Source organism: Bufo gargarizans, chromosome 5 (genome assembly GCF_014858855.1).
Source record: "Bufo gargarizans isolate SCDJY-AF-19 chromosome 5, ASM1485885v1, whole genome shotgun sequence".
Lineage (NCBI taxonomy): Eukaryota > Metazoa > Chordata > Amphibia > Anura > Bufonidae > Bufo > Bufo gargarizans.
In genome coordinates, this window is record NC_058084.1 from 5,561,910 (window position 1) to 5,585,031 (window position 23,122).

The 23,122-nt window shown below is 47.7% G+C and overlaps 1 protein-coding gene across 3 annotated transcripts in view; it reads right to left on the reverse strand.

Annotated features, from left to right (window-relative positions):
* Positions 1–23,122, reverse strand: part of ASAP1 (ArfGAP with SH3 domain, ankyrin repeat and PH domain 1) — a 201,654-nt gene that overhangs the window by 116,512 nt on the left and 62,020 nt on the right. For 2 of the 3 annotated variants that reach the window (XM_044295826.1, XM_044295823.1), the window contains exon 3: positions 3,204–3,330. In XM_044295826.1, coding sequence (XP_044151761.1) covers positions 3,204–3,330 — 127 coding nt within the window. Of the gene's footprint in view, positions 1–3,203; positions 3,331–9,773; positions 10,025–23,122 lie in introns of those variants that run through there. The other variant, XM_044295825.1, reaches the window with a different exon arrangement.

Consider the following 23,122-nt stretch of genomic DNA (forward strand, 5'->3'; position numbering starts at 1 on the left):
AGAACGAGAGTATCAGACAGCAAAGGTGTATAGAGGGGTTGACAGTATATATCCTACCCTGTACCGCTAGCAGAATGCGGCTTTATGTGGAAACTCTCATATCACACCGCAGCGCATCCTTCTCCTTAATTGATTAGCGCCACGTTAATCCCTGCACCTATGAGGGAGGCGCCACTTCCATTACATGGCCCCGGGAATGAAAACACAAGGAAATCCTCAATTCCGAAATCGGTTTGGCTGGTGTCTCCAGTGACACGTCCTTGAGGGACGTCTAATGAGGGATTTAATCAGCGCTCAATCCATTCTCTCCCCCCCCCCCCCCCCTTTATATTTAAAAAGAGAAATCGTCACCATACGTGCGACTCTAAAACCATTGGGTCCGAACAGGGAGATGTCTTTGAACAGATACAGGTGACATGCGAGATCATTTCATCAGACGTCATCGATGAAGCGCCTCCTGCGCCGAGATCCCGTACGTGCGGAGTATACGTCTCTCAACATCCAGGAGAGTGAAACATTTCAAGATGCTAGTCATATGTATAGTATACGTGGGCCCCATCCCCTAAATATGCATGACCTATGACATATATGGGTGACGGACTCATATAAACATATATGCCTACCAGACGCATCCTCTAAATCAGGGGTCAGCAACCTTCAGCTGTTGTGAAACTACAATTCCCAGCATGCTCTAGTCATTTCTATGGGAGTTCTGAGAAGAGCAGAGCAAGTATGCATGCTGGGAGTTGTAGTTTCATGTGAGCTGGAATGCTGGAGGTTGCTTATCCCTGCTCTAAATGCATACAGAAAAAAGTCCTACCATAAAAAACGTACCAGAACCATACTGTAAATGTATACCCGACCCATCACATAAAGATATATAAGAACCGACCCCCCCAAAGAAACAAGTATAGATGATGGAGCCATTCCATAACTGTATATAGGTACCAGGCCCGTCGCATACAGAGGCACCAGGCCCGTCGCATACAGAGGCACCAGGCCCGTCGCATATAGAGGCACCAGGCCCGTCGCATATAGAGGCACCAGGCCCGTCGCACACAGAGGCACCAGGCCCGTCGCACACAGAGGCACCAGGCCCGTCGCACACAGAGGCACCAGGCCCGTCGCACACAGAGGCACCAGGCCCGTCGCACACAGAGGCACCAGGCCTATCGCATATAGAGGTACCAGGCCTATCGCATATAGAGGTACCAGGCCTATCGCATATAGAGGTACCAGGCCTATCGCATATAGAGGCACCAGGCCTATCGCATACAGAGGCACCAGGCCTATCACATACAGAGGCACCAGGCCTATCACATACAGAGGCACCAGGCCTATCACATATAGAGGTATCAGGCCTATCACATATAGAGGTATCAGGCCTATCACATATAGGTACTGGCCCCCACACACAAACATGACCCGTCACATAAAGATATATAGGTACTGGCCTGATTACGTAAAGATATATAGATTCCGAAACTACTGTACCACTTAGGTTTCTTTTACCCGCCTGTGACAAGATGGTCAGTGGTTCATTTGTGAAGAATGTATACTTGATCCACACGTCCGTTTTTTTTGTTAGCCGTATTCTGCAGACACTGCTAGGTGGAATAAAAATTTCCACAGCATCTCCTACCAGTGGTCTGTAAAAACCGCGGACCAAACATGGATGACGGATCTTCAAAGGGGCGAGACCTGTAAAGGAAAGATGACTTACCTGCTTTCCGATGCCGTCTCCCCCCTCCTCAACCTGCGATGCTCCGCTGGGCTCCCTCGACGTCATGTGACCATTTGTCATTCGCCATCAGATCCCCATGCGTCATGTGACCAGGTATGTAAGGGGATCCGGTCTACACCGCGGCCAGTGATTGGCTGCGGCGATGTCAAACTGAATGTTGACATTGAGGGAGCCCAGTAGAGCATCGCAGGTTGAGGAAGGGCGGGGGAAACGGCGTCGGGAAGCAGGTAAGTCATCTTTTCTTTACAGGTCAGGCCGATTGGGGGGTTTGCCAAACCCCCCTCCCCCAATTCATGCACAATCTTTTTAATGTGTGTGAGGAATCCGTAATCACAGACAAAATACAGCGCGTTTCTGTGGTACGTGTCAATGGGTGTGCGTGCAGTCCGCCGAGACCGTGACCAGCACACGTCCACCATTACCTGACGTGTGAAAGAGACCTTAAAAATATGTAAGTACCGGACCCATAGCATAAACATATATACAGTAGGTACTGAATCCACCATAAAAACTCACATAAATAATAGAACTATTAAATATATATACCGCTATATATATACTGGCACCATTATAAAAATGGTAGCAGACCCATGACTTATACATATATACCCACAGGAACCATCAAGTAAACATATATAGGTACCGACCCCATCATATAGGCGCAGGGGAGACATTCTATATACTCTTATATATGTATGCCCATCATATATACACACAGGCACCGTCATATAAACACACACACATATATACATATATATATATATATATATATATATATATACATACACACACACACATATATATATATATATATATACACACACACACACACACACACACACACACTGTACATGCCACATATACATACTGGTACCATCATATATACATATATCAGTCCAGTACACATCATATATACATTTGTAGGTCACGGACCCATCACATACCCATACTGGCACCATTATATATACATATACGTATATATGATGTGTACTGGACTGATATATGTATATATAATGGTGCCAGTATGGGTATGTGATGGGTCCGCGACCTACAAATGTATATATGATGTGTACTGGACTGATATACGTATATATGATGTGCACTAGACTGATATATCAGTCCAGTACACATCATATATACATTTGTAGGTCGCGGACCCATCACATACCCATACTGGCACCATTATATATACATATATCAGTCCAGTACACATCATATATACATTTGTAGGTCGCGGACCCATCACATACCCGTACTGGCATCATTATATATACATATATCAGTCCAGTACACATCACATATACATATATCAGTCCAGTACACATCACATATACATATATCAGTCCAGTACACATCACATATACATTTGTAGGTCGCGGACCCATTATATATACATACACAGGTACCGGGACCCTTCGTATCCAGGTCTATAGGGTACAAGCAGCGAGCGGTCCCTTACCTCTTCCAGCACGGTGATGGAGTTCCGGCAGCTCTGCAGTCTGGTGGTGAAGCTGGACGTGGTCGGGGAATTGTAATCCTCTGTGGTCTCGGAAATAAACTCTGACACCGCGATCTGATCCGGCATCCTAGCCATAGGGACAGGGGAAAAAACACAAGCAGATGAGGAAATGAGAAGCGAGAGAAGGTCCAGGAGGGGAGGGGAGGGGAGGGAGGGGGAGGCGGGGTGACCGAGAGATCCCTCAACAACCTACTGTACACAGCAAAATCTGGGAATGGGGGGGGGGGGGGGGGGGGCAGACAATGACTATCTGCAAACAAAACCTCCTTCATAGAAAAAATAACGCGAGCAAGATGGCAAAACCCCTCAATAGTCCTGGCTGATGGCAGAAACGCTGCGCCCAGATGCAATGCAGCACATCCTCAACATCGCCACCGCTGCTCCCCCGGGGGGGACCGTGTGCATTAAACACATCCCGTTATCCGCACGGAGACCATTCCCGGTGACGCCGCAGCCGCAGCAGAGGCCGCGAAAGGTCAGGACGAGCTGCAGACTGCAAACCAGGAACAGGGAGGAAAAAGACAGAAAACGGGGCCATATGGGATTCCTGCAGCTTTCAGGGCCAACAATGGAAAGTTACAGATGTAGCAGAGCTGGGGATGTTAGTCAGAGCTGCAGTGAGGTATGCCTACATAGGACTGCAGGTAAACCCAATCTCAGAGTTTTAGCAGCGGGCTATGTCTTTCAGATGTAGCAGTGCCGAGTCTGTCATTTACTATACCACAATGAAGTGTTACATAGGACTGCAGGTATAGCCATTCTTGGATCTGTCATAAGCACTGCAGCTGGATTTGTCAGATGCAGCAGTGCCGAGCTTGCCAGAGGTAGGAGAGCTATATTTGTCATTTGGCATAACACATCAAGGCGTCCCATAGGACTGCAGGTAGACCAGATAGCAGTGGCTCAACAGCAGGCTAGGTCTGTCAGATGTAGCAGGGACGAGTTTGTCAGAGCCAGCAGAGCTTGCTATATTGGCTCTGTAAGCAGATGTAATGGATACGGGAATGTCAGGTGTAGCTGAGCTATGTTTGTTATTTGGAATAGCACATCTTTGTATTACACAGGAATGCAGCAGACAGAACCCATCTCAGACCAGCAGGCTAGGTCCGCCAGATGTAGCAGAGATGAGATTGTCAGAGAGGTAGATTTGTTATTTTGCAGAACAAACCCAACACCTGAGGTTTTCTAGAGGGCCAGTACACTCAGCTTTTTTATCTTCAGCACAGAACTTGACCTGCCGTGTGGATGTAGGAATCCTCTGCGTGTCGATGTTTGTGCGGTTTCTGGTGTGGATTTCACCCTTTTCAATGCAAGGGTAAAATCTGAGAAGAATCTGCATCAAAAACCGCAAGTATCAAATGCAGATTTGGTTAGATTTCACGCACAGAAATCTGCACGGAAATTTGTGCAGAATCCGCACCAGTGTGCAAGTAGCCAAAGGGATGTATTACACGGTAAGGTCCGGGGCAGAACAGAGGCACGGAACCCCGCGGAGGTACTCCGCATGCACTACTTCTTTGCGCTGCGGAGGGACCACATACCCATTCAAGTTGAATGGGTCTGGATCCGTCTGCAGAATCCGCACGGATGTTTCCCGTGACCGCAAATTGCGGCCGTGTGCATGAGCCCTAAATCAGAAGAGCTGTAGGGGGCTGTAATGGAGCCAGGGGGTGCCGAGGTGTTACAAAGGACTGCGGGTAAACTGGAACAGCGGGTGTGGGTCTCTCAGATGTGTTGGTGCCGAGTTTGTCGGAGGCAGCATGGCTTGGTATGTCAGATGCAGCAGAGCTATGTTTGTCGTTAAGCATTACACTAGACCATACAGAAACCTTAACCCAATGCATAAATGCCCCATAGAGTTAAATGATCATCTTGGCTCTGCTACATCATATAACGCTATAGAAGGATGCACCCTGGCAGTGAAGGAGTTAAATCACTTGCTTTGCCTTCCTAATGTGCAGAGAATTCCCATTCATTCTAATACAGAGAAGGGCACACAATGGGGAGCATTTCATGAATAGCAGCAGCCGGAGCCGAACCCTTCATGCATCACGTCCATGGCAGCAGCTCCCATGTGCACCCCTACCACAGGGTATGCCAGGGAAATCCCACAGATGTCCTATCACTTCCCCCATTAGAGTGAGCCCCTTCCACCGGATGCAAATGTGCCCCCTATACGGCAAATGAAGAAGCCCGAGAGTCAGGTGGTAGACCTATTGCATCATGCCAAGCACTGACGGGGGTCCCGGAGCTGGGACAACCCCACTGAGGTCCAGAACCAAAAAGGCCGAATCCCTTCACTGCAGGCAGGAGATTCCCTAAGTTATAGAGAGCCTCAGAAGGTGTCGTTAGTGGGGTCCGCGCACCAAGACCCCCGTAATAGCTAGATTTAAGTGGGTATTCCCATGTCATAAAGCAATGGCATATCGGTAGGCATCCTGACCTCTGGGACCCCCACCAATCCTGGCCTCTTCCCATTCTTCCCCTGCACTGCTGAAGTGAATGGAGCTAGCGAAAAAATGGTGGCTTCGTTCTTAAAGATCGGAAGGACCCCACCAATCATAAAGCAGCAAATACCCTAGTAATATACCATCCCTTTATTAAATGGGCTGTCCAAGTGTCCTCAGGTCATCAGTATCTGATAAGTGGGGGTCCGACTCCTGGCACCGGAGAGATGTCACGTTCATCGGTCATGTGACTTAGGCCTCATGCACACAAACGTATTTTGTTTCTGTGTCCGTTCCGTTCCGTTCTTTTTTTGCGGACCATATACTGAACCATTCCTTTCAATGGGTCCGCAAAACAAACGGAAGTTACTCCGTGTGCATTCCGTTTCCGTATGTCTGTATTTCCGTTTACGGACAAGGATAGGACTGTTCTACTAGGGGCCCGCTGTCCCGTTCCACAAAATACGGAATGCACACGGACGTCATCCGTATTTTTTGCGGATACAGTCATGTGCATGAGGCCTTAGGTGCAGCTCAGTCCCTTTGAACGGGGATGAGCTGCAATACCAAGCACAGCCTCTGTTCAATGAATGGCGCTGTGCTTGGTAAGCCACAAGGAGGCCAGGGAAGCCGGTGAACGCAGCGCAGTCCGTTTGGGTAGCGGCTGTGCTTGGTATCGCAGCGGGGCTGCACCTAGGCCACATGACCGAAGAATGTGACGTCATTGAACAACCCTCACCGGAGCGCCACGGCCTCTTCAAACAGCTGATTGGTGACGGGAGTCGGACCCCCACCAATCACGTATCAGGTCGTTAGTATTAAACACTCGAAAAACCCCTTTAAACAGGAATACCCCTTTAAGGAGTTTTGGATCCCCGTCCTTCATGTTTGTTGCTACCAAGCTTTCCCAGACACCTGCATGGCAAATCCGCCATGGTCTGAAGTGAAGTATCGGGGGGCTCCCGGACCGCTGGATCACCAGCCAGACTAGCTGTTCAGGAAACTCGGAAAGATGTTGTGAAAGCTGCAATGGCGGCCATATTGGATGTAACCCAGCTTTCCTAGAATCAGATACAGGACATGTTTACTGGTAATTATTTAGAGGGTCTATATGACAAGAGGGGGGGTGGCAGCACTTGCCCTAAACCCCTCAACGGGGGCGTCACAGATTACATAATTTTTTTTCGTATACGTCTCGCGCGCGCAGCACATTCCTGAGTGACACCTCCACTGATGACAGGATTTTCTGCCACATCACATCCACACGCTGCAGGGTCAGACAGTCCATGCCCACACAACACACGTGCCACATCCATGCCAGGGAGATGCCTCGCTGACCGCCTCATCACAGCAAAGACTTGAAGGCACCTCGTCATCAGCAATCGTACGGACCGCAGGTGACACTGGAGAAATGACAAGGACACAACGAGGAGAAGGCATCCAGGCCCGGCCGATACATTGCAGCAAACTGTCAAAACAAAGGGCTGCGCAGCAGACAAAGGGTTATCGAGACTAGCAGAACCTCAACTGGGGGCCTCAAGAGTCTTCCACCTCCCTGACAGGAAGCAGAGATCTTGAAAATAATAAAGAAATTAAAGAGAAAGATATTATAATAATATTGGAAAAAGTGCAGGACTTTTCACCATGAAGGTGGTCTCCCACAATATGGCCGACGCACTTTAGGCCACTGTGGGGGTCCCTGCGGTCAGACCCCTGTGATGAGAAATCCAGGGTACATGGGAGGACTCGGGATAAGGCCAAGAATGAAGAACACATGTAACAGGGCACGTATGATGAAAAGCAGGTATGTAACAGATGGACATGTCAGCAGGATCATACACATACCTGTCACCATAGCAACACATTACATATGTACATACCTGTTAGTACTATATACAGAAACATGCCTGTCAGCAGGATCATACATATACACAGACATGTCAGCAGGATCATACATATATCTGTCACCATAGCAACACATTACATATGTACATACCTGTTAGAAGAACTACATGCATACACAGACATGTCAGCGGGGCCATACATATACACAGACATGTCAGCGGGGCCATACATATACACAGACATGTCAGCGGGGCCATACATATACACAGACATGTCAGCGGGGCCATACATATACACAGACCTGTCAGCGGGGCCATACATATACACAGACATGTCAGCGGGGCCATACATATACACATATCTGTCAGCGGGGCCATACATATACACAGACATGTCGGCGGGGCCATACATATACACAGACATGTCAGCGGGGCCATACATATACACAGACATGTCGGCGGGGCCATACATATACACAGACATGTCAGCGGGGCCATACATATACACAGACATGTCGGCGGGGCCATACATATACACAGACATGTCAGCGGGGCCATACATATACACCGACGTGTCAGCGGGGCCATACATATACACCGACGTGTCAGCGGGGCCATACATATACACCGACGTGTCAGCGGGGCCATACATATACACAGACCTGTCAGCGGGGCCATACATATACACAGACATGTCAGCGGGGCCATACATATACACATATCTGTCAGCGGGGCCATACATATACACAGACATGTCGGCGGGGCCATACATATACACAGACATGTCGGCGGGGCCATACATATACACAGACGTGTCAGCGGGGCCATACATATACACAGACGTGTCAGCGGGGCCATACATATACACAGACGTGTCAGCGGGGCCATACATATACACCGACGTGTCAGCGGGGCCATACATATACACCGACGTGTCAGCGGGGCCATACATATACACCGACGTGTCAGCGGGCCATACATATACACCGACGTGTCGGCGGGGCCATACATATACACAGACATGTCGGCGGGGCCATACATATACACAGACATGTCGGCGGGGCCATACATATACACAGACGTGTCGGCGGGGCCATACATATACACAGACATGTCAGCGGGGCCATACATATACACAGACATGTCAGCGGGGCCATACATATACACAGACATGTCAGCGGGGCCATACATATACACAGACATGTCGGCGGGGCCATACATATACACAGACGTGTCGGCGGGGCCATACATATACACAGACATGTCAGCGGGGCCATACATATACACAGACATGTCAGCGGGGCCATACATATACACAGACATGTCAGCGGGGCCATACATATACACAGACATGTCAGCGGGGCCATACATATACACAGACATGTCAGCGGGGCCATACATATACACAGACATGTCAGCGGGGCCATACATATACACAGACATGTCAGCGGGGCCATACATATACACAGACATGTCGGCGGGGCCATACATATACACAGACATGTCAGCGGGGCCATACATATACACAGACATGTCGGCGGGGCCATACATATACACAGACATGTCAGCGGGGCCATACATATACATGGGGGTGCAATTTCAAATGTATGGCAAATGCTATATACGGTAGTAGGCAGTAATAACGATGACCGCTCACATCAGTTGTATGTGCAATGTAAACATAGATGAGGAATCACATACATGTCAGATAATAGCCTGCATGTAGCAGTGTCATATTACTGTGCATAACATGTCAGCAGATTGGTGTACATACACACATATCATCCACGGTGGTTATACAGTTATATTGTCACCAAACATATACCCGTACATCATATACACACACATGTAGTCACTACATATACATGATGACAGGATAAATACATGGCCTCTACCTTAGGACATCATACATACACGCATTCATTTATCTTATATAAATACATGTAGGCAGTACATACACTAAATATGCACGGTCCTTGTATGTGAAGACACAACCCATGTAGTCACTTTACATACATCAGCCATGCAGTCAGTATACATACATGTAGTCATCATACATAGATCAGGCATGCAGTGTACATACATGTAGCAGTCACCATACATAGATCAGGCATGCAGTGTACATACATGTAGCAGTCACCATACATAGATCAGGCATGCAGTGTACATACATGTAGCAGTCACCATACATAGATCAGACATGCAGTCGGGGTACATACATGTCAGCAGCTGGTGGTGCAGTCAGTGGGTGCAGCCTCCTGTCTGGGTCTCTCCTGTGTCACATATATGTCCCCCGGGGATGTCTTCTTCTCATTCTCCCGCAGCCTCACTCATCCCTCCCGGGAGCAGGACCATTCCCCGCCGTGCTGCAGCGCTCGGTGACCCCGGTGTACGGCGGCTCGGTCCGGTATCTCACCTTCAGCCGCCTGCAGGGAGCGCTCCGCGGGACACAACGAGCACGGACGGCGGGAGCGCGCACCAGTAACGGGAGGGAGCCCGGAGAGGAGGCAGTGCGCCTGCGCGACCACCCGCCCAGCAACAGCGGCAGGAGGAGGAGAAAGGGGGCGGACGAAGCGACTCATTCACTCCCCGGTCACATCCGCACGAGAGCAGCCACCGGCTCAGCCCGTCCGTGACCTTTCCTCCTCAGACTTGTGATAGCCCGCTCCCCCTGTATCTCCTCACCGGCTGATAGCGGTCCGCATATATACGGCCTGCTCACCTCCACACAAGTGACCTCCTCCTACATGTAACCTGCTCATCTCCACACATGTGACCACCTCCTACATGTAACCTGCTCATCTCTATACATGTAACCTGCTCATCTCCTACATGTGACCACCTCCTACATGTAACCTGCTCATCTCCACACATGTAACCTGCTCATCTCCTACATGTAACCTGCTCATCTCCACACATGTAACCTGCTCATCTCCACACATGTAACCTGCTCATCTCCACACATGTAACCTGCTCATCTCCTACATGTAACCTGCTCATCTCCACACATGTAACCTGCTCATCTCCACACATGTAACCTGCTCACCTCCAAACATGTAACCTGCTCATCTCCTACATGTAACCTGCTCATCTCCACACATGTAACCTGCTCATCTCCTACATGTAACCTGCTCATCTCCACACATGTAACCTGCTCACCTCCACACATGTAACCTGCTCATCTCCTACATGTAACCTGCTCATCTCCACACATGTAACCTCTCCTACATGTAACCTGATCTACTCCACACATGTAACCTGCTCATCTCCACACATGTAACCTGCTCACCTCCACACATGTAACCTGCTCACCTCCATACATGTAACCTGCTCATCTCTATACATGTAACCTGCTCATCTCCATACATGTAACCTGCTCATCTCCTTACATGTAACCTGCTCATCTCTATACATGTAACCTGCTCATCTCTATACATGTTACCTGCTCATCTCCTACATGTAACCTGCTCATCTCCATACATGTAACCTGCTCATCTCTATACATGTTACCTGCTCATCTCCTACATGTAACCTGCTCATCTCCACACATGTAACCTGCTCATCTCCACACATGTAACCTGCTCATCTCCACACATGTAACCTGCTCATCTCCACACATGTAACCTGCTCATCTCCACACGTGACCTCCTCCTACATGTAACCTGCTCATCTCCACACATGTAACCTGCTCATCTCCACATGTGACCTCTCCTACATGTAACCTGCTCATCTCCTACATGTGACCACCTCCTACATGTAACCTGCTCATCTCTATACATGTAACCTGCTCATCTCTATACATGTAACCTGCTCATCTCCACACATGTAACCTGCTCATCTCCTTACATGTAACCTGCTCATCTCCATACATGTAACCTGCTCATCTCCTACATGTAACCTGCTCATCTCCTACATGTAACCTGCTCATCTCCTTACATGTAACCTGCTCATCTCCTACATGTAACCTGCTCATCTCCATACATGTAACCTGCTCATCTCCTTACATGTAACCTGCTCATCTCCATACATGTAACCTGCTCATCTCTATACATGTAACCTGCTCATCTCCACACATGTAACCTGCTCATCTCCTTACATGTAACCTGCTCATCTCTATACATGTAACCTGCTCATCTCCTGCATGTAACCTGCTCATCTCCATACATGTGACCTGCTCATCTCCACACATGTAACCTGCTCATCTCCACACATGTAACCTGCTCATCTCCACACATGTAACCTGCTCATCTCCACACATGTAACCTGCTCATCACCATACATGTAACCTGCTCATCTCCACACATGTAACCTGCTCATCTCCTACATGTAACCTGCTCATCTCCACACATGTAACCTGCTCATCTCCTACATGTAACCTGCTCATCTCCACACATGTAACCTGCTCATCTCCACACATGTAACCTGCTCACCTCCACACATGTAACCTGCTCATCTCCTACATGTAACCTGCTCATCTCCACACATGTAACCTGCTCATCTCCTACATGTAACCTGCTCATCTCCACACATGTAACCTGCTCACCTCCACACATGTAACCTGCTCATCTCCTACATGTAACCTGCTCATCTCCACACATGTAACCTGCTCATCTCCTACATGTAACCTGCTCATCTCCACACATGTAACCTCTCCTACATGTAACCTGCTCTACTCCACACATGTAACCTGCTCATCTCCACACATGTAACCTGCTCACCTCCACACATGTAACCTGCTCACCTCCATACATGTAACCTGCTCATCTCTATACATGTAACCTGCTCATCTCCATACATGTAACCTGCTCATCTCCTTACATGTAACCTGCTCATCTCTATACATGTAACCTGCTCATCTCTATACATGTTACCTGCTCATCTCCTACATGTAACCTGCTCATCTCCATACATGTAACCTGCTCATCTCTATACATGTTACCTGCTCATCTCCTACATGTAACCTGCTCATCTCCACACATGTAACCTGCTCATCTCCACACATGTAACCTGCTCATCTCCACACATGTAACCTGCTCATCTCCACACATGTAACCTGCTCATCTCCACACGTGACCTCCTCCTACATGTAACCTGCTCATCTCCACACATGTAACCTGCTCATCTCCACATGTGACCTCTCCTACATGTAACCTGCTCATCTCCTACATGTGACCACCTCCTACATGTAACCTGCTCATCTCTATACATGTAACCTGCTCATCTCTATACATGTAACCTGCTCATCTCCACACATGTAACCTGCTCATCTCCTTACATGTAACCTGCTCATCTCCATACATGTAACCTGCTCATCTCCTACATGTAACCTGCTCATCTCCTACATGTAACCTGCTCATCTCCTTACATGTAACCTGCTCATCTCCTACATGTAACCTGCTCATCTCCATACATGTAACCTGCTCATCTCCTTACATGTAACCTGCTCATCTCCATACATGTAACCTGCTCATCTCTATACATGTAACCTGCTCATCTCCACACATGTAACCTGCTCATCTCCTTACATGTAACCTGCTCATCTCTATACATGTAACCTGCTCATCTCCTACATGTAACCTGCTCATCTCCATACATGTGACCTGCTCATCTCCACACATGTAACCTGCTCATCTCCACACATGTAACCTGCTCATCTCCACACATGTAACCTGCTCATCTCCACACATGTAACCTGCTCATCACCATACATGTAACCTGCTCATCTCCACACATGTAACCTGCTCATCTCCTACATGTAACCTGCTCATCTCCTACATGTAACCTGCTCATCTTCTACATGTAACCTGCTCACCTCCACACATGTGACCTGCTCATCTCCTACATGCAACCTGCTCATCTCCTACATGTAACCTGCTCATCTTCTACATGTAACCTGCTCACCTCCACACATGTAACCTGCTCATCTCCACACATGTAACCTGCTCATCTCTATACATGTAACCTGCTCATCTCCACACATGTAACCTGCTCATCTCTATACATGTAACCTGCTCATCTCCACACATGTAACCTGCTCATCTCCACACATGTAACCTGCTCATCTCCACACATGTAACCTGCTCATCTCCACACATGTAACATGCTCATCTCCTACATGTAACCTGCTCATCTCCTACATGTAACCTGCTCATCTTCTACAGGTAACCTGCTCATCTCCACACATGTAACCTGCTCATCTCCTTACATGTAACCTGCTCATCTCCATACATGTAACCTGCTCATCTCCTACATGTAACCTGCTCATCTCTATACATGTAACCTGCTCATCTCCACACATGTAACCTGCTCATCTCTATACATGTAACCTGCTCATCTCCACACATGTAACCTGCTCATCTCCATACATGTAACCTGCTCACCTCCACACATGTAACCTGCTCATCTTCTACATGTAACCTGCTCACCTTCATACATGTAACCTGCTCATCTCCATACATGTAACCTGCTCATCTCTATACATGTAACCTGCTCATCTCCACACATGTAACCTGCTCATCTCCTTACATGTAACCTGCTCATCTCCTTACATGTAACCTGCTCATCTCCTACATGTAACCTGCTCATCTCCATACATGTAACCTGCTCATCTCCTTACATGTAACCTGCTCATCTCCATACATGTAACCTGCTCATCTCTATACATGTAACCTGCTCATCTCCACACATGTAACCTGCTCATCTCCTTACATGTAACCTGCTCATCTCTATACATGTAACCTGCTCATCTCCTACATGTAACCTGCTCATCTCCACACATGTAACCTGCTCATCTCCATACATGTGACCTGCTCATCTCCACACATGTAACCTGCTCATCTCCACACATGTAACCTGCTCATCTCCACACATGTAACCTGCTCATCTCCACACATGTAACCTGCTCATCACCATACATGTAACCTGCTCATCTCCACACATGTAACCTGCTCATCTCCTACATGTAACCTGCTCATCTCCTACATGTAACCTGCTCATCTTCTACATGTAACCTGCTCACCTCCACACATGTAACCTGCTCATCTCCTACATGCAACCTGCTCATCTCCTACATGTAACCTGCTCATCTTCTACATGTAACCTGCTCACCTCCACACATGTAACCTGCTCATCTCCACACATGTAACCTGCTCATCTCTATACATGTAACCTGCTCATCTCCACACATGTAACCTGCTCATCTCTATACATGTAACCTGCTCATCTCCACACATGTAACCTGCTCATCTCCACACATGTAACCTGCTCATCTCCACACATGTAACCTGCTCATCTCCACACATGTAACATGCTCATATCCTACATGTAACCTGCTCATCTCCTACATGTAACCTGCTCATCTTCTACATGTAACCTGCTCATCTCCACACATGTAACCTGCTCATCTCCTTACATGTAACCTGCTCATCTCCATACATGTAACCTGCTCATCTCCTACATGTAACCTGCTCATCTCTATACATGTAACCTGCTCATCTCCACACATGTAACCTGCTCATCTCTATACATGTAACCTGCTCATCTCCATACATGTAACCTGCTCACCTCCACACATGTAACCTGCTCATCTTCTACATGTAACCTGCTCACCTCCATACATGTAACCTGCTCATCTCCATACATGTAACCTGCTCATCTCTATACATGTAACCTGCTCATCTCCACACATGTAACCTGCTCATCTCCTTACATGTAACCTGCTCATCTCCTTACATGTAACCTGCTCATCTCTATACATGTAACCTCTCCTACATGTAACCTGCTCATCTCCACACATGTAACCTGCTCATCTCTATACATGTAACCTGCTCATCTCCACACATGTAACCTGCTCATCTCTATACATGTAACCTGCTCATCTCCACACATGTAACCTGCTCATCTCCACACATGTAACCTGCTCATCTCCACACATGTAACCTGCTCATCTCCACACATGTAACATGCTCATCTCCTACATGTAACCTGCTCACCTCCATACATGTAACCTGCTCATCTCCACACATGTAACCTGCTCATCTCCTACATGTAACCTGCTCATCTCCTACATGTAACCTGCTCATCTCCTACATGTAACCTGCTCATCTCCATACATGTAACCTGCTCATCTTCTACATGTAACCTGCTCACCTCCACACATGTAACCTGCTCATCTCCTACATGTAACCTGCTCATCTCCTACATGTAACCTGCTCATCTTCTACATGTAACCTGCTCACCTCCACACATGTAACCTGCTCATCTTCTACATGTAACCTGCTCACCTCCATACATGTAACCTGCTCATCTCCACACATGTAACCTGCTCATCTCTATACATGTAACCTGCTCATCTCCACACATGTAACCTGCTCATCTCCACACATGTAACCTGCTCATCTCCATACATGTAACCTGCTCACCTCCACACATGTAACCTGCTCATCTCCTTACATGTAACCTGCTCATCTCTATACATGTAACCTGCTCATCTCCTACATGTAACCTGCTCATCTCCATACATGTGACCTGCTCATCTCCACACATGTAACCTGCTCATCTCCACACATGTAACCTGCTCATCTCCACACATGTAACCTGCTCATCTCCACACATGTAACCTGCTCATCACCATACATGTAACCTGCTCATCTCCACACATGTAACCTGCTCATCTCCTACATGTAACCTGCTCATCTCCTACATGTAACCTGCTCATCTTCTACATGTAACCTGCTCACCTCCACACATGTAACCTGCTCATCTCCTACATGCAACCTGCTCATCTCCTACATGTAACCTGCTCATCTTCTACATGTAACCTGCTCACCTCCACACATGTAACCTGCTCATCTCCACACATGTAACCTGCTCATCTCTATACATGTAACCTGCTCATCTCCACACATGTAACCTGCTCATCTCTATACATGTAACCTGCTCATCTCCACACATGTAACCTGCTCATCTCCACACATGTAACCTGCTCATCTCCACACATGTAACCTGCTCATCTCCACACATGTAACATGCTCATCTCCTACATGTAACCTGCTCATCTCCTACATGTAACCTGCTCATCTTCTACATGTAACCTGCTCATCTCCACACATGTAACCTGCTCATCTCCTTACATGTAACCTGCTCATCTCCATACATGTAACCTGCTCATCTCCTACATGTAACCTGCTCATCTCTATACATGTAACCTGCTCATCTCCACACATGTAACCTGCTCATCTCCATACATGTAACCTGCTCACCTCCACACATGTAACCTGCTCATCTTCTACATGTCACCTGCTCACCTCCATACATGTAACCTGCTCATCTCCATACATGTAACCTGCTCATCTCTATACATGTAACCTGCTCATCTCCACACATGTAACCTGCTCATCTCCTTACATGTAACCTGCTCATCTCCTTACATGTAACCTGCTCATCTCTATACATGTAACCTCTCCTACATGTAACCTGCTCATCTCCACACATGTAACCTGCTCATCTCTATACATGTAACCTGCTCATCTCCACACATGTAACCTGCTCATCTCTATACATGTAACCTGCTCATCTCCACACATGTAACCTGCTCATCTCCACACATGTAACCTGCTCATCTCCACACATGTAACCTGCTCATCTCCACACATGTAACATGCTCATCTCCTACATGTAACCTGCTCACCTCCATACATGTAACCTGCTCATCTCCACACATGTAACCTGCTCATCTCCTACATGTAACCTGCTCATCTCCTACATGTAACCTGCTCATCTCCTACATGTAACCTGCTCATCTCCATACATGTAACCTGCTCATCTTCTACATGTAACCTGCTCACCTCCACACATGTAACCTGCTCATCTCCTACATGTAACCTGCTCATCTCCTACATGTAACCTGCTCATCTTCTACATGTAACCTGCTCACCTCCACACATGTAACCTGCTCATCTTCTACATGTAACCTGCTCACCTCCATACATGTAACCTGCTCATCTCCACACATGTAACCTGCTCATCTCTATACATGTAACCTGCTCATCTCCACACATGTAACCTGCTCATCTCCACACATGTAACCTGCTCATCTCCATACATGTAACCTGCTCACCTCCACACATGTAACCTGCTCATCTTCTACATGTAACCTGCTCATCTCCACACATGTAACCTGCTCATCTCCACACATGTAACCTGCTCATCTCTATACATGTAACCTGCTCATCTCCACACATGTAACCTGCTCATCTCCACACATGTAACCTGCTCATCTCCACACATGTAACCTGCTCAGATGAGCAGGTTACATGTGTGGAGATGAGCAGGTTACATGCATGGAGATGAGCAGGTTACATGTAGGAGATGAGCAGGTTACATGATGAGCTGGGAGCTGTCTACATAACCATGACAGAGATATGGAAACAGTCAGCAGTGGACCATGTTTCGGAGCTGGAGCCCCTGGAGAAGGTATGATGGAGCCAGGAGCTCCTGTGTCCGGTGTCTCCATCACTTGTGTATAAACTATGGGAAGGCTTTGCTGCCACCAGTGGTAACTAGCGGTACTGCACAGGCAAGTAGTGATCATGTGAATGAGCTGATCAATAGTGAAGCCGTTTTCATGGCAGGAATTAGGAAATCAACCTTTTATTACTGAGTCTATTGAAGTTATGAAGGCACCAAGAACATAATCCATTCAGAAGAAACATAGCAACCTACACCTGAGCGACCCTGCCGTCATCATAAAATAGTACCGCCACATCGTCAGTGCTGGTTGTGATGATAGTCATCTATGTGGGACTTACCAAAATTATATACTATATAGTCCTATACCTAGTCACAATCAGGTCGAAGAGGGGAATGTCCAACAATGGAAGTCATCTTGTAATATAATGGTGGTCTACAGAATAACACGTCTGAAGGCACATCCTGGCTTACAGGGTCCACTCCTGTCCGCTAAGAACTGGGTCACCACAAATAGCCCTGAAGAATGGAAAACCGTCACTTGGTTTGACGTAACTGCTGCTGTACCGTGCGGACGTTAGGGTCATAAGGTGGTGGAGACCCCATCATTAGTGGTCCTGGAAGGTGATGGGCTAAGTGCAGGAGACATGGGGAAAGTGGAAGGATCGGAGCAACCTTCACAAGGACCAGATTGTGATAGAGTCAGAGCATCTCCAAACTGGTCCAGATCTGGTCCCATCTAATGTAGAGCAAATTGCTGAAAACCTTGACTGATAGTTGTCAAGACACAAAGGACAGTGATGCAAGCAGTATATGGGGCTAAATAGAGAGCAGTCAGACCTCCCATGTTCACCTCTGCCCCCCACCAAGAGCTGCTGAGCATCAGAACTGGAGCAAAGAGCAAAGGAAGAAGGTAGCCCTGTCTGATGACCCATGGTGCATCATGTGGACGGGCGTCACATAGGACTGGACACAAACGACAGTGAACAGCGGCCTTAAAAAAAATAGGACATGTCCTAATTTAGGCCATTTTCACTGCCAGACCGACCCCATTGAAATCAACGAGACCGTTTTTAATGTCCGTTTAGAGGGGAGCGCACCCATCTAACGGCCATTAAAAATGGGCACACTGTGAAAAAAGGTAAGGTAAGGGGTTAAAAAAATAATAGCTCACACAGGGACACTCACTCCTTACGTGAGGCAGCAGGACCTGCACTCCCAGTGTGATGTCACATGACAAGTGCAGGTCCTGCTGACTCCAGTGTGTGCAAGTGGTTGAGGTGAGTATTTTTTATTTATTTTTGGGCACTATACTGGGGGCCACTAACAGGGGCATAATAGATACTGGGGGCCACTAAGAGGGGCATAATAGATACTGGGGGCCACTAAGAGGGGCATAATAGATACTGGGGGCCACTAAGAGGGGCATAATAGATACTGGGGGCCACTAAGAGGGGCATAATAGATACTGGGGGGCATTTGATGTCCAGTGGGCATTGTGGGAGACATTAGGTATACTGAGGGCACTGCAGGGGTTGGATTTGTTAAAATAAAAAGCCAATGAACGACATCCGTTTTTTAACGGCCGTTAAAAACGGACACAAAATGTCTGTTTTAATGTCCTTTTTTATTAAGGAAATGGCATTAAAGGGGTATTTTGGTTGTTTCAAGTTATCCTGTGGATAGGGGATAACCGTTAGATCGGTGGTGGTCCTGCCGATGGTGGTCCTACCGCTGGGACCCCCTGCAGCTCTTGGCTATCTCCAGAATTCCCATAGAAATTAATGGACCAGCTGCTCACATATGCGACTGGCCGCTCTCTTCACTTCAGGGGGTTACAGGGCCCCCGTTCTGGTGATCGGTGAGGGTCCCAGCGGTAGGACCCCCAGCCGTCTAATAGTTATTCTCTATCCTGTGGATAGGGGGTAACTTGAAACAACCGGAATACCCCTTTAAGATGCACTATAGACAAGCCGGTGCAGGCGGTGTGGTGCTGTAAACCTTGATTCCTGTGGATGTGACGTATACCAGCTACCTAAACACTGTACAGGTAAGTACCCCCCTTCAGGGCAGCGGCGCTCCCTAATGGCAAGGCCCTCCATCAGCAGGATAATACCCTGGCCACACTGCAAATACTGTGCAGGAATGAGAAGAGTTCAGGGTTATAACTTGTCTCCAGATTCCCAGATCTCAAAATCCAATTCTCATCTGGATTAGAAGAAGAAGAAGAAGTCCGATCCGTGGAGGAGAAGATGCCTTCATGGTCAGAGCCGATTTGGCAGCTGAAGGTGCAGCAAGCCCCGGAGGAGCCGATGCAGAGGATGGGATTGGCGGTGGCCCCAATGAGGTGTTGTGTCACCGTGCACTCCTTCAGGCCTTTGCTCCCTGAGCCTAAGGATCGGTGCAGTAGAAATGTCGTTTGAAGAATGTGGCCAGAAGTGAACATATAACAGTCTCTTTTTACTGAGTGCAAAATATAACTTGTGGTACATCCAGCATCGGTAAATACAAAGTGCAGTTTCTGGAACTAGTTGAGGAGGTATGGTGACTATATATTGGCACTCGTGGGTATAGGTGTCCAATGTAAGGTTCTGGCCTGGTGGTGGTTTAGGTGATGGGTGTCTGAGCCGTAGTCCCTCACCTTGCAGCAGTGTCTGTATGGAAAGCTGTGTTTTGTTGATCACTCTGTTGTCTCGGTGCTTTCTTGAAGCCGTATTTTGTTGGTCCCTTTGGAGAACCAGATGTTGTTCCCAGGAGTAGGAGCTCTGGCCTTTGCCTCCTCTCCTCACTCTAGATAGAGAGGAACTCCTCCTGGCAGTAAGCAGGACCGGCCCGCTCCTACCAAGAAGTGGGGGCAGGGTGGTTAGCCTTGTCCCTGCCATCTATACCTCTTCTGCTGGAACATACGGCCAAAACTTGAAATACATCACAATGTAAAACTATCTACAATTGCAGATGCCCCAGGTCTGCGTTCCACAAAGGAGGACCTCCACGTATTGGGCAGGTTTTACTGTTATGGATTACGGTGTTACAGTGTAGCATATTAGGGTATTTTTGCTGATTGATTACCACAGCAAGGATGTCTCCACCGGTGAGCCCTCGGGGAATAAAGAACCGCCTGTAGGAGAACCTATGGCAAAGTAATTATAAAAGCCCTTGAGAAATCGGGAATACCCATGATGCCGGGCACGGCCAGCCTACCGCTTCTATGTATCCCCGGACAGGTACGTTATAAATGGTTACAATTACTCATTGATGTCGGATTAAAGGAATGTTCTGCTTTTTAATTAAAAACCTCTACATGATTGATAATGTAAGAGTCGCACTGACCTCACCGATGCAGGGACCATGTATGGACTGCGGCCAGCAGATACGATGAAGTCATAGTCTCCAGTGAACCCATGCAGAACGTTTATGTGTAACCCCTCGCAGGACGGCGGCAGGGATGAGGCCAGAGAGCGGCTCCAGCGCAGCTGAGTCAGCAAAAGCTACTGCAAACCAATAAATGTGCTGAGCTCTTATGCCTGATATTACCGGCCGGGAAGGAACGCAACGAACGCTCGTTGCCAATAACTGGGAGTCTGTTTATTAACCCTTTCCTAATCAAGATTATCTGCCCATAACCAGCGCCTGTTGATAATATCCAAGTCGATCAGTGCTCATTAAGACTTTTTAGGCTAAATGCACGCGATCAGGATTACGTGCGGATTTCCTACGCGGACTTGCATGCGGAAAATCCGCTCTGTAGGTTGTGTACATTGTATTCTATGAGAATTTGAAATCCGCACCATGTCGATTTATTTTATTCCATTCACTTCAACGGGGACAGTAAAATCTGCATCAAATCCACATGTAAATCCGCACCAGTGGATGCGAATTGACCGCACGGATTTCCCTGCGAACACCTGCAGATTTCAGTGCGGATTGTCCGGACATAAATCCTGAATGTGTGCATTTACCCATAGGGCTCATGCACACGACAGTATTTTGCGTTCAGTATACTGGTAGTTTTTTTAGTTCAGTATGCGGTACATATACTGAACCATTCATTTCAATGGTTCAGCAAAAAAAAAACTGAAGTCTCTCCGTGTGCATTCCGTTTCAGTATTTCCGTACCGTGAAAAGATAGAACATGTCCTATTCTTGTCCAATCACGGTGCTTGGCTCCATTCAAGTTAATGGGTATGCAAAAAAAAACGGAACACATACAGAAATGCATCTGCATATCTTCCGTATCCGTTCCGTTTTTGCGGAACCATCTATTGAAAATGTTATGCCCAGCCCAATTTTTTCTATGTAATTAATTTATACTGTACATGGCATACGGAAACACACCGGAAACAAAAAACGCAACAACGGATACGTAAAAAACGGACCGCAAAACACTGATAAAGCCATACGGTTGTGTGCATGAGCCCTTAGGGTGCTGTTTGACATGAACTGTAGGTACCGCAGCGCAGTTATAATTCACAGTTATGAATAGGAGGCGCACCGCGCAAGTATAGTCAGTGCTCCATTAACTTCTATGGGGCTGAGCCAGCGCATGCGCTGTTCGCTCTCCTTCAATTTGCAGCCTCTGTTCTAGAGATAGGAGGGACCTGCACCGATCGGACATTGATGACATATCCTAGCGAAATGCCCCCAATGTATGAGATGGGTCAACCCCTTCCTTTAAAAGGGTATTCCGGTTGGCTAAAGGTATCCCTTATCCACAGGACAGTCAGCGTTAGGGCCCCCACCAATCACGAGAACGGGGGCCGTGCCTCCGGCAGCTGCCCTGAAATGCTCAAGGAGGCCGGTCTCGCATGCGTGTGGCGGCTCAATTCATTTCTATGGGACTGCCAGAGATATTGGAGCGCGTATTGTACTCAATTATCTCCGGAAATCCCAGTGAAATGAATGGAGCGGCCGCTGCGGTCATTTCAGGGGGTATGAGGCCACAGTTCTCGTTATAGGTGGGGGTCCTACCACTGATAGTTATCCCCTATCATGTGGATAACAAACCGCAATACCCCTTTAAAGGACATCATTGCTGTGTAGGTGGCACCACTATTGTGAGGTGGCACTAAGGGGACGTTCTTATTATGTTGGGTAGGATTAG